Source organism: Podarcis tiliguerta (assembly GCF_965153285.1).
Source record: "Podarcis tiliguerta genome assembly, chromosome: 5".
NCBI classification, from domain to species: Eukaryota; Metazoa; Chordata; class Lepidosauria; order Squamata; family Lacertidae; genus Podarcis; species Podarcis tiliguerta.
The window spans coordinates 92,188,752-92,204,574 of record NC_139538.1 but is presented as its reverse complement, the minus strand read 5'-3'; the positions used below and the strand labels follow the sequence as shown (position 1 = coordinate 92,204,574).

Sequence of the window (15,823 nt, the reverse complement as noted above, 5' to 3'; positions counted from 1 at the left end):
CATCCCTATGTGAAGGGTATTCCATTAAAGAAATCCAGGGACTTGATGGTTCGGTCAACCCCTGTAAGGGGGTTGTGCCGTTGCCTGAGTACAGGGGGACATTTGGGTGGCGGAGTTAGCCTGTTCCCGGCTTTCTGCTTATCCAGGTGTTCACCCTTGGCTGACCTATGCTGGTGCCCTGGGTCAGCGCTACCTTCAACGGTGCAGGGAGCTAGTCGAACCAGAGCCTATGCAACCAGTCACTTTCTGTAATCAGTCAAGTTGTGGCCTAAATTCTGCCAAAAACCAAACCAAAATTTGAGTCTTGTCTGAATTTATTTAAGGGGGAGGTTTAAAGGTCTGAACACGCAAAGGAATTCTCGTTTTCCTTGCAACCCAGCAAAATCCTAGGAGAACACTTGGTGTGCAGTTTTCTGTGAAGTAAGTGTCACGTTTTAATTATTGGCAGGTTTGCGTCCATCAAAATGTTGTCTATCCTATTGGGAAGATTTGGGAGGAAGGCTGCAAAGAATGTTCTTGCACAGATATGGAAGATGCTGTTACCGGGCTTCGAATTACAGAATGCCTTGAGAAGGAGTGCAATAAGATTTGTCCACCGGTATGTAAAACTCCAAAATCTTCATTCGAATAGCAGTTCTGTCTAATGGGGAAATTGCACCCTTGCATAACTGCTGCAAAGCAGATGGCCTAAAAGCGGCAAGGCTGTTCTTAGAAGGCACCCTTCTTCTTATGGCCCTGTTAGTCTTCTGTAGGGATGGGAAAGAAATTCGATTCAGACCCAATTTGCACATTTGGAAACAATATGAGAACTTCTTTGAAGTTCACATTTCTCCAATATACAGTGGTACCTCGCAAGACGAATGCCTCACAAGACGAAAAACTCGCAAGACGAAAGAGTTTTTTGTTTTTTGAGTTGCTTCGCAAGCCGAATTTCCCTATGGGCTTGCTTCGCAAGACGAAAACGTCTTGCGCCTTCCGTCAATGCATTCCTATGGGAAACCGTCAATGCATTTCCTATGGGAAACCGTGCTTCGCAAGATGAAAAATTCACAAGACGAAAAAACTCACGGAATGAATTAATTTTGTCTTGCGAGGCACCACTGTACTATAGTAAAGTACCATAAAATGCACATCTTAGTGAAAGCAAAATTAAAAATGCACTGTATTATAGAAAATGCCTTACAGAACCTTGTAAACAAGCATGTTAGGAGAAATTAGCATTAAAATGCTGGTGGTTTTCATGATTCTCAAACTGATGTGGAAATGTGAAGAAGTGAATTTAAGATTGGAAAAATGAGAAACTGAGAGAAACAGAAAACGGGCAGATTCACCCATCACTGAACTTATTTCCCTTTCCCACTGCAGCTTCTACTCTAAACGGAATGGTTGGCTGATTTGCATACCTAACACTTTATATTTGTTGTTCTTTGGTAACAAAGTAGTTTAGTTTCATTTCATAACTACCGACCGGTGAGCTTGACCTCGATATAAGGCAAGGTCCTAGAACAGATAATTCAACAGTCGGTCTGTGAGCACTTAGAAAAGGATGCTGTGATGATTACTAAGATACAGCATGGGTTTCTCAAAATTAAATCATCCACCCATCTTCAAAATTTGCAGTTAGCCGCTTGGTGCTACAAAACCTCAAGTTCAAAATAATCTAACAAAATATAAAATACCAAATATATAAAATATTTTTAAAAAACTGCTAAAATATTCAGTCTGAAGTCTTGTGCAGTACAGTAATAATTTCACTTGCTTAGCTGTAAGTATAGCAAACATAAAAAGGCATTCAGAGTTGAACCACACACTTGGCTCTTAATTTCCTGGCTGTCGACACAAACAAGGGAACATGCAACGGGACATAATTTTTCCCGTGCAATAGCAAAAAGAACAAAAGGTCATCAAAAGGTAACTTCTAAAAGTGGATCTGAGGCTTTTAAAACCATATTTGGTATGGTTTGCCTTCCGTCTGCTCCCTGGAGTGAGGCCTCATTGTTCATGGCACACAATGTAGGACACTGAACATATATCGCGTGGGGACCTGTGCTAGCTCTGGCGCAACTGGGCGTGGGAACTGTTCCTTCACAGTCTCCTCTTAACCTAAAACTTTTTCCATGGTTTCATTCCCCTCCAGACCATAATGTAGAAGAAGACCTAGACCTGCACATTCTCTCAGTTGTGTCATAAAACAAATTCATTAATACATCGCAAACCAGTGTTGTATTAAATGTTCCTCGCCAGGTTATAAAATCTGACACCTATTGCTTGACTAATATTAATAAAGCAATTTAAACTCTGGCTTCTGTTGTTTTCTGCGAGGCCGGTTGCCAGTTGCAGTTGGTTTCACGCTCCAGATTCCCCGGCTGTGTGTGGGTTGTGGCAGGTAGTAAAAAAGTTAAGAACTGACACCAAGAAAACTCCTTTGCAGACTATCTAGTATGCAGCCAACAGAATTTAATAACAGGCTAGCACTGCACTCTTCTTGTGCACATGAGCAGAGCTGGTAACATGCTTGCTGGATTTTAAAAAACTTGAGGTGCTGCCAAATCTCATTTTAAACTCCCTTTACTTTAAAGAGCAGGTTTGCTGGGGGCACTTTTGCTAGGGAGCCACTTATAAAAAAAGACAAAAAAACATTTCCACAAATGATTATGAGCTATCCACACTCCCTATTGTCAGTTTTAAAACCATTTTCATTCCAATCCCCAAAACAGATTTTTAAACTCCAGGGTGCTTAAAATGCAGCAGGAGAAGTTCTGTGGCGGAAACTCAGAGGGGAAAAAAGTCCAAAAAGTCCAGGTGTGTTCACAGATGGTTCCTGTGTGCTCTTTTGGATCATGGACATTATAACTTTTAGCTGGGAAGTCCAAGGGACAGTGTAAAAATTATTTGTTGCAGGAGGGATGTTTTTCTGCTCTAAACCAAATCCACCATGTACTTCTAAAACATTAAATTCAGAATGTTTCTTTGCTGAGGAGTACTAAAATGTTTTGGTAGGGACGCGGGTGGCGCTGTGGGTAAAAGCCTCAGTGCCTAGGGCTTGCTGATCGAAAGCACCTCCGGGTACAAGTAGATAAATAGGGACCGCTTACTAGCAGGAAGGTAAACGGTGTTTCCGTGTGCGGCTCTGGCTCGCCAGAGCAGCGATGTCACGCTGGCCATGTGACCCGGAAGTGTCTCCGGACAGCGCTGGCCCTCGGCCTCTTTGAGTGAGATGGGCGCACAACCCTAGAGTCTGTCAAGACTGGCCCGTACGGGCAGGGGTACCTTTACCTTTACCTTTTACTAAAATGTTTTATCTGAGGATTTAAACCTAGATAAGATTTTTAGTTTTTGCTAAAGCCTTTCCTTGCGGGTGGCGTTGTGGGTTAAACCACTGTGCCGCTTGGGCTTGTCGATCAAAAGGTTGGTGGTTCAAATCTCTGCAATGGAGTGAGCTCCTGTTGTTTGGTCCCAGCTCCTGCCAACCTAGCAGTTCAAAAGCACGCCTAAGTGCAAGTAGATAAATAGGTACCGCGGGAAAGTAAACAGCATTTTCGTGCGCTGCTCTGGCTCACCAGAGGCAGCTTAGTCATGCTGGCCACATGACCCAGAAATACTGTCTGTGAACAAATGTTGGCTCCCTCGGCCAGTACAGTGGTACCTCGGGTTACATACGCTTCAGGTTACATTCGCTTCAGATTACAGACTCCGCTAACCTAGAAATAGTGCTTCAAGTTAAGAACTTTGCTTCAGGATGAGAACAGAAATTGTGCTCCGGCGGTGCGGCAGCAGCAGGAGGCCCCATTAGCTAAAGTGGTGCTTCAGGTTGAGAACAGTTTCAGGTTAAGTACAGACTTCTGGAGCGAATTAAGTACTTAACCCGAGGTACCACTGTATAACAAGATGAGCGCTGCAGCCCCAGAATTGTTCACGACTGGACTTAACTGTCAGGGGTCCCTTTACCTTTACCTTTACCTCCCTTGCTTTAATGAAATACAGGGTTGTCTTTTTCAAACAGGAGATCAAATAATATTTTCTGTATATACCCTCATCCGGGGGTAGCCAAGATGGCCTCCTCTGGATGTTGTTGGGCCTGCAGCATGGCATCCTGGTTCTTTGGACACACTGCGTGGGGCTTATGAGAGTAATAACCCCACACAGTATGGAGGACACCATGTTGACTTCCCCTTCCTTAAGCCATAGGTTCGAATTAGGGCCAACACTTTATAGAATGAAAGCCTTGGCAAAAGACCGTTTCAGAAGCTGCTCTCAAAATGAGTGGCAGCATAGAATCCTATCTCCCTCTTGTCCGTTTCAGCTCCCCCCACCATATTAAAAAAAACAACAACTGGGGCGAAGCATGAAGCCGAGCGAAGCATGAAGCCGAGCACAGGTGGACTTCAGTGCCTGTCTCCATCTCCTCCTGCTCCAGCCATGGAGGGGAAGGAGGCAGCGGTGGAGTATATGGCCGTGCTGCCCAGGGCGGGCGCACTCCCGAGGGGGGCGTGGTGTGGAGGGTGCCCCCCCAGGAATGGGCTAGCCACTCTGGCACGCAGAGCGATGCATGCACACTGCAGCCGGGGGTGGAGTGAGCCGCGACTCCCAAGCCTCCCCCAAACTGAAGGGGGGAAATGAAGGCACAGCTGCTTCCCTTACCCCGACAGCTCGGGGTAGGCTTGGGAGTTGGGCAGGGTGCCGAATGTCACCCCCTCCAACATCCTGACGCATGGAACACCCCCCTTCCCCCAATCTATCTCACAAGTTGGCTCTGCACTAATTAATTCTATGCAGCCCTATGCTGAAGTGTTGATCGTTGGGTACGATGAGCAGTGAATTCAGGGTCAAGCAGTCTTCTGATTCCTTCACAAAATACAAGGGAGCAACTCCTAATCTGTGTGGATGATGAGGTTAGCATGTACCTCCATACATTCCGGGCTGGCTTGCTTGAAACACTTACTGTTTAGCAGAATTTTCAGAAAAGAACTTCTAGGGCAGGCATAGGCAAACTCGGCCCTCCAGACGTTTTGGGACTACCACTCCCATCATCCCTGACCACTGGTCCTGCTAGCTAGGGATGATGGGAGTTGTAGTCCCAAAACATCTGGAGGGCTGAGTTTGCCTGTGCCTGGCTTAGAAGCATACCTGCACATTTTCCTTTCATAATTGGAGACTTAGCCCTTGTCCCCTTTTTAAAGGAAGCTCAGAGTCTGGTGTCTCTGCCAGGGGTGCTTTGCACCTGTAGCCATCGGGTTGGTGACCCCATGTTTAAACCAACATTTAGCTTTAGAGGCAAATCAGCCTTCTGTAACACATATCCGATTGCTAATGCAGCCTTGTGAAATGGACTTCGAGCAAGGAAGCAATGATAGCTTCATTCTCCCTTTCCTTTGCAAAGAGTGCTGGGTTGTGGGCTGGGTGGTCCATAAACCAACAAAGACGCCACATAAATCTTCTCTATCTAGCCTGCTGCTATTGCTAAGTTAGCCACAAGGTGGAGAATTGCCTTCTGGAGATTCGTAAGCATGATTTGTATGCACATCTTAAAACGCAGCAATCATATAAAGTGGGTGACAACTTTGAAACCCTCCATGCAGAAACAAAATAAAAAAGCATTTATTTCTTTATATGCTTTCTTGATTCATTATTCCTGGAAAATGCATTAATTATATATAACCACCTTTAAAGCAGAATAATTGCCCTATTCCTGATTTTCAGAAATATACACTTTAATCATACAGACTTGTTGAATCATATGTAAATTGACCGTGAAATATTTCCCAACCCTTTGGTCCAGTGTGTGACATAGGAAAACTAGAATATTTGCTTCACTTATAGTGGGACATGATGCATTATTAGTGTAACAGAGGTTGACCATGAAATCTGTGAGTTTAATCACTAATATTTCAGTCTGATAGTTTTATTTGAAGTCACAAACTTCCCCCAGATGTTCAACATGAGTGTAAAAGGACTTACCATTAGATGCACTAAAGATCAAACGGGCCTTTATTTAAAGGAATGCTAGCATTTAAAAGAAAATAGCACATTTAATTTTTAAATAAAATATTTAACAAGTTAAAAAGAAAGGCATTGCCAGGATTGAAGGCATTAATAAATGAAATACCAAGCCGCCTTATATTTTGAAGACTTAGTATTAATCATTTATCACATTAGAAGTACTCAAAGCAGTTTGCATACATTTGCTTTGTAATCATTACAACTGTGTAAGATAGGCCAGTTTTATTATCCCATATTATAGAGTGGAAATGGAGACTGAATGGTTGCATTCAGTTGCCTTATAAGGAAGAATGTAGATTCAGACGAAGGTTAGTAGATGTAGAGCTTTATTTTATATCACCTTCCTTTCAAACAGACATACTAGTATTCTTCCTCCCAGATTTCCCCCTTTCCTGCTAATCTGTTATAAATCTTGGGGTAAATTAGTGTGTGCTTAGCCCATGGACGCAGGTGGGGCTGTGGGTTAAACCACAGAGCCTAGGACTTGCTGATCAGAAGGTCAGCAGTTTGAATCCCCGCGATGGAGTGAGCTCCCATTGCTTGGTCCCAGCTCCTGCCAACCTAGCAGTCCGAAAGCACACCAGTGCAAGTAGATAAATAGGTACCGCTCCAGCAGGAAGGTACACGGTGTTTCCGTGCACTCTGGTTTCCATCACAGTGTCCCATTGCACCAGAAGCAGTTTAGTCCAGTTTAGTCCTGGAAAGCTGTCTGCGGACAAAGGCTAGCTCCCTCGGCCTGAAAGTGAAATGAGCGCCACAACCCCATAGTCGCCTTTGACTAGATTTAACCATCCAGGGGTCTTTTACCTTTACCTTTTTACTGCCTAAACGGATGAAACTAGAGATTAAGCATTTGTTACAGCTTCATTTTGAAGCAAATCAGTTCCACGACAGAGCTCAGAAGACAGGCAAGAACTGGATTGCATACTTCTCTGGTGTGGTTTTTACAAAATGTGAAGAAAATTTCATATTTTGGGGGGGAGGACACAGAAAAGCATGTGAAGATGAATATTTAAATCTTAAAACGCATCCAAAACACAAAATTTCAGGGGATGTGCATAAAAATGTGTGCAATTTAAAAGCAATTGTGTGTGTGTTTTATGCTCAGAAAATGAGACAGAACAGATTTACAGATTTACAGTTGAATACATGCAGCACTGGCCCAGACTGGAAATTGGCTGATGCTTCCAGCTGGCTCCCTCGGCCTGAAAGCGAGATGAGCGGCGCAACCCCATAGTCACCTTTGTCTGGACTTAACCATTCAGGGGTCCTTTACCTTTTACCCAGGAGATAAGATAAAGGCAGGAGCAACAGGAGATCTAGAATGGACAGAGGAGCAGGGTTACCTTGTCATGGCTCCTGTTTGCTCCATCTCTTCTGTCTGACCCAGAGAGACCTTCCTAAACTGTGGGGTTGTCCTTGCACAGATGCATTGCACCAGATTTCACATCTTTACTTCAGTCTTAGACTGACCCCAGGTATTTTCATATAAAGACCAGAACATGTTGTTGTTGTTGCTTAGTCGTTTAGTCATGTCCAACTCTTCGTGACCCCATGGACCAGAGCATGCCAGACACTTCTGTCTTCCACTGCCTCCCACAGTTTGGTCAAACTCAGGCTGGTAGCTTCGAGAACACTGTCCCACCATCTCGTCCTCTGTCGTCCCCTTCTCCTTGTGCCCTCCATCTTTCCCAACATCAGGGTCTTTTTCAGGGCGGCTTCTCTTCTCATGAGGTGGCCAAAGTATTGGAGCCTCAGCTTCATGATTTGCCTTTCCAGTGAGCACTCAGGACTGATTTCCTGAAGAATGGAGAGGTTTGATCTTCTTGCAGTCCATGGGACTCTCAAGAGTCTCCTCCAGCACCATAATTCAAAAGCATCAATTCTTTGGCGATCAGCCTTCTTTATGGTCCAGCTCTCACTTCCATACATCACTACTGGGAATACCATAGCTTTAACTATACGGGCCTTTGTTGGCAAGGTGATGTCTCTACTTTTTAAGATGCTGTCTAGGTTTGTCATTGCTTTTCTCCCAAGAAGCAGGCAATGACATTTAAAAAAGCAATTCAAACAAAGCTATAATAACACTCGAAACACAGATATGTCCAAAAACCGCCAGGAAAAAGAAAAATAGTTTCAGCAGTTGGCGGTAAGCAAGTAGTGAGACTTTGGTAGGCTTCTTTGAGCACATTGTTCCATAATATGAGTATTGTCTCCCAAAAAAACCCCAATTCTGGCTTTACAAGTAGAAAGAACATGGTGAAAAGTGCAAGTGTCGTCCTCAAGTACAACCCCCTGTTGGATTGTACTTGTTTTGGCAAAGCAAGTCAAAAGAGTTATTGTAACAGAATATGAGCAAGTCTCCCCACAGCTGCTGCTTATTATTACTCCCAAATCACCTGCTCAAACCTAGAAAATTACATAAAACGTGACCTCCTGGGACCAGTATTATTATTATTTCCCCCCACAAGTCTCGTAGATAGTGATCTTCATGCTGTCCATATGACCAACTTTAGGAATATTTATCACAGGAACATCTTGTGTTTTAAATCTTCGTTGAATTTCTAAATCCCAACAGCATAATACAATTGGACAAACAATACAAGGAAAGCAGACATTCTGACGGTGAAAACATCCAGGTTAGCAGAAAAGCTGAAGTGACAGAATCACCACAAATTTGACCGTAGCAGATGCAAAGCTTTCTACCACTTTCTGCACATTGTTCTCATGTAATCGTTTTGAAAAGGGACAGGAAACTCTCTTAGATTTAATTAATTTATGTTCCTTAGTATCAGAACTATTTAAACGCTTTAGTTTACAATAATTTGTTCATACAGCTTTCGTTTATCATAACCTGTGGATTTGGCACTGTTCTGTGTCTATTAGATGATGATGATAACGTTTTACTTATTAAATTTGTATACTACCCTCCATCCAAAGAATACAGGGCAGTTTCCAACATAAACATACAAAATGAGAACACAAAATACATAATAAAAAAACACAAACTAATAACTCCCTCCCACAAACACAGTTAAAAGGCCACAGATTAAAAGGCCAAAGGTCTGGTTAGAGAGGAAAGTTTTTGCCTGGCACTTAAAGATATGTAATGATGCTGTCTTGGGAGAGCATTCCACAGCTGGGGAGCCACTACAGAAAAGGCCTTGTTCTCGTGTTGTCACTCTATGGATCAGATGATGATTGCAGGGTCTGGGTTGGTTCATAAGGGTAGAGGTGATCCTTGAGGTAGATCATATGAAGATAATATAAAGAATGAATGGTTAATAAGAATGTGGCATGTAGCAGGATATGGCAAACACAGTGAAACCAAGATACAGAATAGGCACCTAGAAGTACCTGGGTTAAAAATCTGGATGGCTCTGGGAAAATGGCTGAATATGTATATAAAGGTAAAGGTAAAGGTACCCCTGCCCGTACGGGCCAGTCTTGACAGACTCTAGGGTTGTGCGCCCATCTCACTCAAGAGGCCAAGGGCCAGCGCTGTCCGAAGACACTTCCGGGTCACGTGGCCAGCGTGACATCGCTGCTCTGGCGAGCCAGAGCCGCACACGGAAACGCCGTTTACCTTCCCGCTAGTAAGCGGTCCCTATTTATCTACTTGCACCCGGGAGTGCTTTCGAACTGCTAGGTTGGCAGGCGCTGGGACCGAACAGCGGGAGCGCACCCCGCCGCAGGGATTCGAACCGCCGACCTTTCGATCGGCAAGCCCTAGGCACTGAGGCTTTAACCCACAGATATAGCAAGTTATTTCAATGTAGATGCATTTACTGAGGTTTCAGAAGAGCCTTAGCAGGGGGGATTGGAGGGTCAGCTCACTGCTCTGGTTGCTTCCTTTGCAAGAGGTATTAGGTTCTTCGTCAGGGGACAGCAAACTTTTTCAGCAGGAGGCCGGTCCACTGTCCCTCAGACCATGTGGTGGACCGGACTATATTTTGAAAAAATAAATAAAAAATGAACGAATTCCTATGCCCCACAAATAACCCAGAGATGCATTTTAAATAAGAGCACACATTCTACTCATGTAAAAACACCAGCCAGGCCCAACAAATAACCCAGAGATGCATTTTAAATAAAAGGACACATTCTTGTCATGTAGAAACATGCTGATTCCTGGACTGTCCACAGGCCAGATTTAGAAGGCGATTGGGCCGGATCCAGTCCCTGGGCCTTAGTTTGTATGCCAATGCTCTACGACGTCACTTCTGGGGGGTGGGATCTGCTGGAGGAGACCTGCAGCTGGGGGGGGGGGAGACAGACATGGAAGGAGGGGGAGAATGGGGAGGCACATCAGTATGGACATGCCAGATCCTACTCTTGCCCAGGTGCACACACAACCACCCCGTCAGGTATAGCTGTCAGGGCAGAATGGGAGCAAGGATCTGCTCACAGGGCTTGCCAGAAGGTAAGGTATAGCTTAAATAAAAAACTCAGCTTAAATTTTTTAAAAAATGTTTGCCAATGGTTAACTAGGGTTAGTTATCTTTCTAGTTGTGTGTGCTAACTTTGTAGTTAATGTCTGAGAGTAAGCTGTAATTGACAATTCCTTCCCCCCACCCCAGATAGGAAATAAACTAATTTCTAACTCACCTTTGTTTCTATTGTACAATCAGAATGTCTTTTATTCCATTCCCACCCCCCACCCCCAGGGATATAAGTATGAGAACAAGGAAGGAGCATGTTGTGGGAAATGTCTCAAGACGATGTGCGACGAGGTATCACACTGGTCTCCGGGAGATGAAGATGTCCATTGGCATGAGGTCAGTCTGTTGGTTGGACCATGGAAAGGGCACGGCTGACGTCTTCCCCCACTTATCTATCACCATAATTAGACCTCGTCCAAGAGTACACCAACTAAAGGGTAGTGACTGTTCAGTGTCTAAACTGTTGGGATAGCTCCGCAAAATCCTGCACTGATCCTGACAAGGCCTGAAAGCCTTGGGCACCTCAGCACTAGGTCTCAGCTGGCGAGTCCCATAGGGCAGCATTCCCCAACCTTGGGCCTCCAGCTGTTTTTGGACTACAACTCCCATAATCCTCAGCTAGCAAGACCAGTGGTCAGGGATGATGGGAATTGTAGTTCGAAAACAGCAGGAGGCCCAAGGTTGGGAAACACTGCCATAGGGGTTATACATTCAACACCAGATATAAACACAATTGGGACTCCTAAAAAGAGAAGAACATGGTGGTGGCACCCCATTGAGAAGCCACAAAGTGCATAATTGAGAAACTAACCCTCTTTCTGCCTTTGCCCGGCCAGGTTTTGGTGATACAAGGCAGATTAACGCTATCAAGTGTCATCATCCTGATAGCATCCTTGGCAGCTGTTTTCTAATTACTGCTTGACATTTAGCAATAGCAAGGCCTAAGGCAGGCATAGGCAAACTTGGCCCTCCAGATGTTTGGGGACTACAACTCCCATCATCCCTGACCACTGGTCCTGTAAGCTAGGGATGATGGGAGTTGTAGTCCCAAAACGTCTGGAGGGCCAAGTTTGCCTATGCCTGGCCTAAGGGCTGGCTGACACGGTCGCCCCAGTTTGCTTGGATGGGAGAAGGCAACTGCCTTGACATATTTCTCCCTCCATTTTAAAAGAGGAAGGCGGTCTTCATTCCACAGAAGTCCTTTTCCTATGTTTCCTTTACAGGTTGGCTCTGAGTGGCCTTCCCCCTCCGATCCATGCATCATCAGAGAATGCGTCTGGGTGAATGAGGAGGTGTTTATTCAGACAAAGAACGTCTCGTGTGCTCAGGCACAGCAACCCAGTTGCCCTTTTGGAACCGAACTGCACTGTGGCCGAACAACTGGCTGCTGTCCTACATGCCACTGTGGTACGGAATGGTCTGTCACACAAAAAAGGGACCACCAGTTTCTTGTGTATTTCTTTTTTTTTAAAAAAAAATAATTTTTATTAAGTTTCTTACAAATATAACACGCACCACAACAAAAGAAGAAGAAAATAAAAATAAAAATCACAGATATAAACAAAAAAGAAAATAAGAACAAAGTACCAATAAATACATAAACAACACAAATTAATTAGTTATTTAAATTTCTATCCTCATAAACATATTTTGGACATCCTCTGAGCCCTCCCATTTGTATTTCCTTGTATTTAAATGTAGCAGTTTTCTGATATCATTATTAAAACACAATATTCCAATTAAAGTAAACTTTTCTTAAGGTTCTAGGTCTTATTTATTTGATTAACTCTTAATTTAGTCCTAGGCCTATTTTGGTACTTTCAAGTAATTTCTAATTTTTAATATCACAGTACAGTGGTACCTCTCAAGACGAAAAACTCACAAGACGAAAGAGTTTTTTGTTTTTTGAGTTGCTTCACAAGACGAATTTCCCTATGGGCTTGCTTTGCAAGACGAAAACTTCTTGCGCCTTTTTCTTAAAACCGTCAATGCATTCCTATGGGAAACCGTCAATGCATTTCCTATGGGAAACCGTGCTTCGCAAGACGAAAAATTCACAAGACAAAAAAACTTGCAGAACGAATTAATTTCATCTTGCGAGGCACCACTGTATTTATTCAAATAGTCTTTGAATTTCTTCCACTCTTCTTGATATTCCTCTTCCTTCTGGTCGCGGATTCTTCCAGTAAGGCCAGCCAGCTCCATATAGTCCATCATTTTCATCTGCCATTCTTCCACAGTTGGTAGTTCTTGTGTATTTCTTATGAGGAAAAGTGGTCCGACAGTCAAAGTTAAGCATTTGGCTTGGGCTGTACGATTTGGGCTACAAACTCAACAGTTCACTTTCTGTTTTGTTTTTGTGTGAGATCAAGAACATACTGATGCCGCTATTTATGCTTTTTTCCTCTCTGGCATCACTCATTTTCCCACTTTTCTCCTCAGGCCCCACTCACTTTTGCTTTTTTTTTTATTTTTGCACTTTTCTTTTCGGACACACAATTGCCTTGTGGAATTCATTGCCCCAGGATGTTTTTACTTGGAGGAGAACACGACTAACTAAGCACTTTACGGCACCATTTTGTTGCCTAACAGTTTTGGAAGCAAAAACGGGCTGCGCAAAATAATATAGCAGTTTCTGCTTCCTTGGGAATTCAGTGGTCCATTTCAGAATCTTCAATGTGGCCTGTTCCATTATGAGGTGGTCTGAGGGCTGTGTGCTGCCTCTGCTTCTTCACTCCCCTTTAAAATGGTATACCACTAGGGATTTGTTTATTTTTTAAAGAACTATTGAGAAATGGTAATAACCAGTTAAATAAAAACAGGGTATCCAGCTACCCACAGCCTGAGCAGCTGGCCACCAGCACTTTCTTTTCTTTCTTTTTTAAAAATAATTTTTATTCATTTTTAAGCATATTAATTATCGTACATACCACAAATTTTCACATCTTATACAATCTTTTTGGATTTCCATCAGCACCTCTGATGATCCCCCATTTTTATCATTTCTTCTGCATTTCTTAAATTCATATTGCCTTTAATTATCTTAACTAACATCTTCCTTTTTGTCCAGTTATGCAATAATTCAGATTATTCACCTCACAAAACTTCTTGCAAACCTTGCAAATGTTTGCAAGCCTACAAATGTTTGCAATCACAATTACTTTTCAAATAGTCCGTAAATTTACACCAATCTTCTGTAAATCTCTGGTCCTGCCGGTTTCGAATCCTTCCTGTTAATTTGTCTAATTCAGCATAGTCCATCAATTTCATCCTCCAATCTTCTTTCGTTGGTAATTCTTCTTGCTTCCATTTTTGTGCCAACAATATTCTTGCTGCCGTCATTGCATATAAAAACAGCTTACAATCTTTTCTATTTATATCATCTGCTACAATGCCCAGTAGCAATGCTTCTGGTTTCTTAATAAATGTATATTTCAACATTTTTTTCATCTCATTATATATCATTTCCCAGAAGTTTTTCACCTTTTTACATTCCCACCACATATGTTAAAATGTTCCTTCCTTGCCGCCAGCACTTTCAACACAGATAGAGCAAGTCTCTGGGAGCAATAGGACTTGATGTTCCATTGCTCCCAGAGGGAATCATACAGAACAAATTTGTTATTTGCCCCATGTATAGCACAATGCAGCAATGAGGTTACCAGGCCCCAGATAGCCTGATGGGGTGGAGCTGGGGCATCCGCCAAAGCTGGCAGGAGGCACCCTATGTCATGGGAGCCACCATGACAGCAATAGATCCAGGAGTACCCCCAGCTATGAACCTGATCCTTTAGGGGCAGTGTGGCCCCATCTCGTCCATGACTGCAGTCAAGAATTGCCATAACCACATGTGCTTGAGATGAACAGGAGAAATAGGGCTGCATGCCATCTGAATAGGGGTGACAATGCGCTCCAGATGACACGATGGAAATGCAGAATTTGTTGTTGTTGTTTAGTCATTTAGTCATGTCCGACTCTTCGTGACCCCATGGACCAGAGCACGCCAGGCACTTCTGTCGTCCACTGCCTCCCGCAGTTTGGTCAGACTGATGCTGATAGCTTCGAGAACACTATCCAACCATCTCGTCCTCTGTTGTCCCCTTCTCCTGTTGTCCTCTGTTGTCCCCACCTTTCCCAACATCAGGGTCTTTTCCAGGGAGTCTTCTCTTCTCATGAGGGGCCAAAGTATTGGAGCCTCAGCTTCAGGATCTGTCCTTCCAGTGAGCACTCAGGGCTGATTTCCTTCAGAATGGATAGGTTTGATCTTCTTCCAGTCCATGGGACTCCCAAGAGTCTCCTCCAGCACCATAATCCAAAAGCATCAATTCTTCGGCGATCAGCCTTTTTTATGGTCCAGCTCTCACTTCCATACATCACTACTGGGGAAACCATAGCTTTAACTATACGGACCTTTGTTGGCAAGGTGATGTCTCTGCTGTTTAAGATGCTGTCTAGGTTTGTCATTGCTTTTCTCCCAAGAAGCAGGCGTCTTTTAATTTTATGGCTGCATATAGATTATTATAATCCCTGTGGTTGCATTGAAGGTACTCATGCTAATGGACACCCATTTTCTCTTGTAGAACCTGTAAGTGGCTGTGTTTTCAATGGCACCGTTCTTGCGGTAAGATAATAGCTAATCAACTTTTGAAATCATCTTCAGTTTGGGAGTTAAGAGATCTCTGTTTTGAAAATGTTCTCATTTCTCTCCGTCAGTTTTAAACCTTTAACCACAAATCTTAGGCTTAGTTCTCACCAAGGTGGTAACCCTGAACATCAGATCTCTGAAGAATGAATTTTGTCGGTGTGAAACATTTCTTTGGCACAGAGAACTAGATGTCAGGGTTAAGGACCTAGGAAACATACTGGGTCAGGCTATCTAGGTCAATGCAATCTACACAACAGGAACCACCAGTGGGTCCCATCCTGTTTTCAGGTGAACATCAGAACTGCAGCCTGTTCCTTGGTTTTGGAGTAGCTTTTTGTTGGACAGACATTGGTAGCAGTAGCTCCATACATGTGCGGTTCCTAGGTGTGTATAAGAACAGGGGTGGGCTGGAGGGTGAAGAGAAAGGATGGATGGACCCAAAAGGAATGGCTAGATTGAGGAGGAGGTGAAGGGTCTCATCACAAGCTGGAGGTGCAGTAGGTCTTTGTTGAGGCTGCTTAGCCTCCCCGCCAAAGAGCTGACACGTGGGGTAGCACAGCAGCAGCCTCATTCCCACGCATCAGCTGAGCAAAGCCCTGTTGCACCTCTGACTCACGAGGAGACCCTCCCCAACATCATCTTTGGGCTCTGGGGAGAGTCTCTTTCTGAGCCACAGTGCTCCCCGCTTCTGTGTGTTTCGTTCATGTGCACAGGGACATAACCCCTGGGCAAGTGG

At 43.8% G+C, this 15,823-nt stretch overlaps 1 protein-coding gene across 2 annotated transcripts in view; it reads left to right on the top strand.

Annotated features, from left to right (window-relative positions):
• VWF (von Willebrand factor) overlaps positions 1 to 15,823 on the top strand; it is a 157,937-nt gene that overhangs the window by 119,761 nt on the left and 22,353 nt on the right. The window contains exons 43-46 of one of the 2 annotated variants that reach the window (XM_083440694.1): positions 449 to 598; positions 10,668 to 10,778; positions 11,666 to 11,849; positions 15,023 to 15,063. In XM_083440694.1, coding sequence (XP_083296820.1) covers positions 449 to 598; positions 10,668 to 10,778; positions 11,666 to 11,849; positions 15,023 to 15,063 — 486 coding nt within the window. Of the gene's footprint in view, positions 1 to 448; positions 599 to 10,667; positions 10,779 to 11,665; positions 11,850 to 15,022; positions 15,102 to 15,823 lie in introns of both variants that reach the window. The other variant, XM_083440695.1, reaches the window with a different exon arrangement.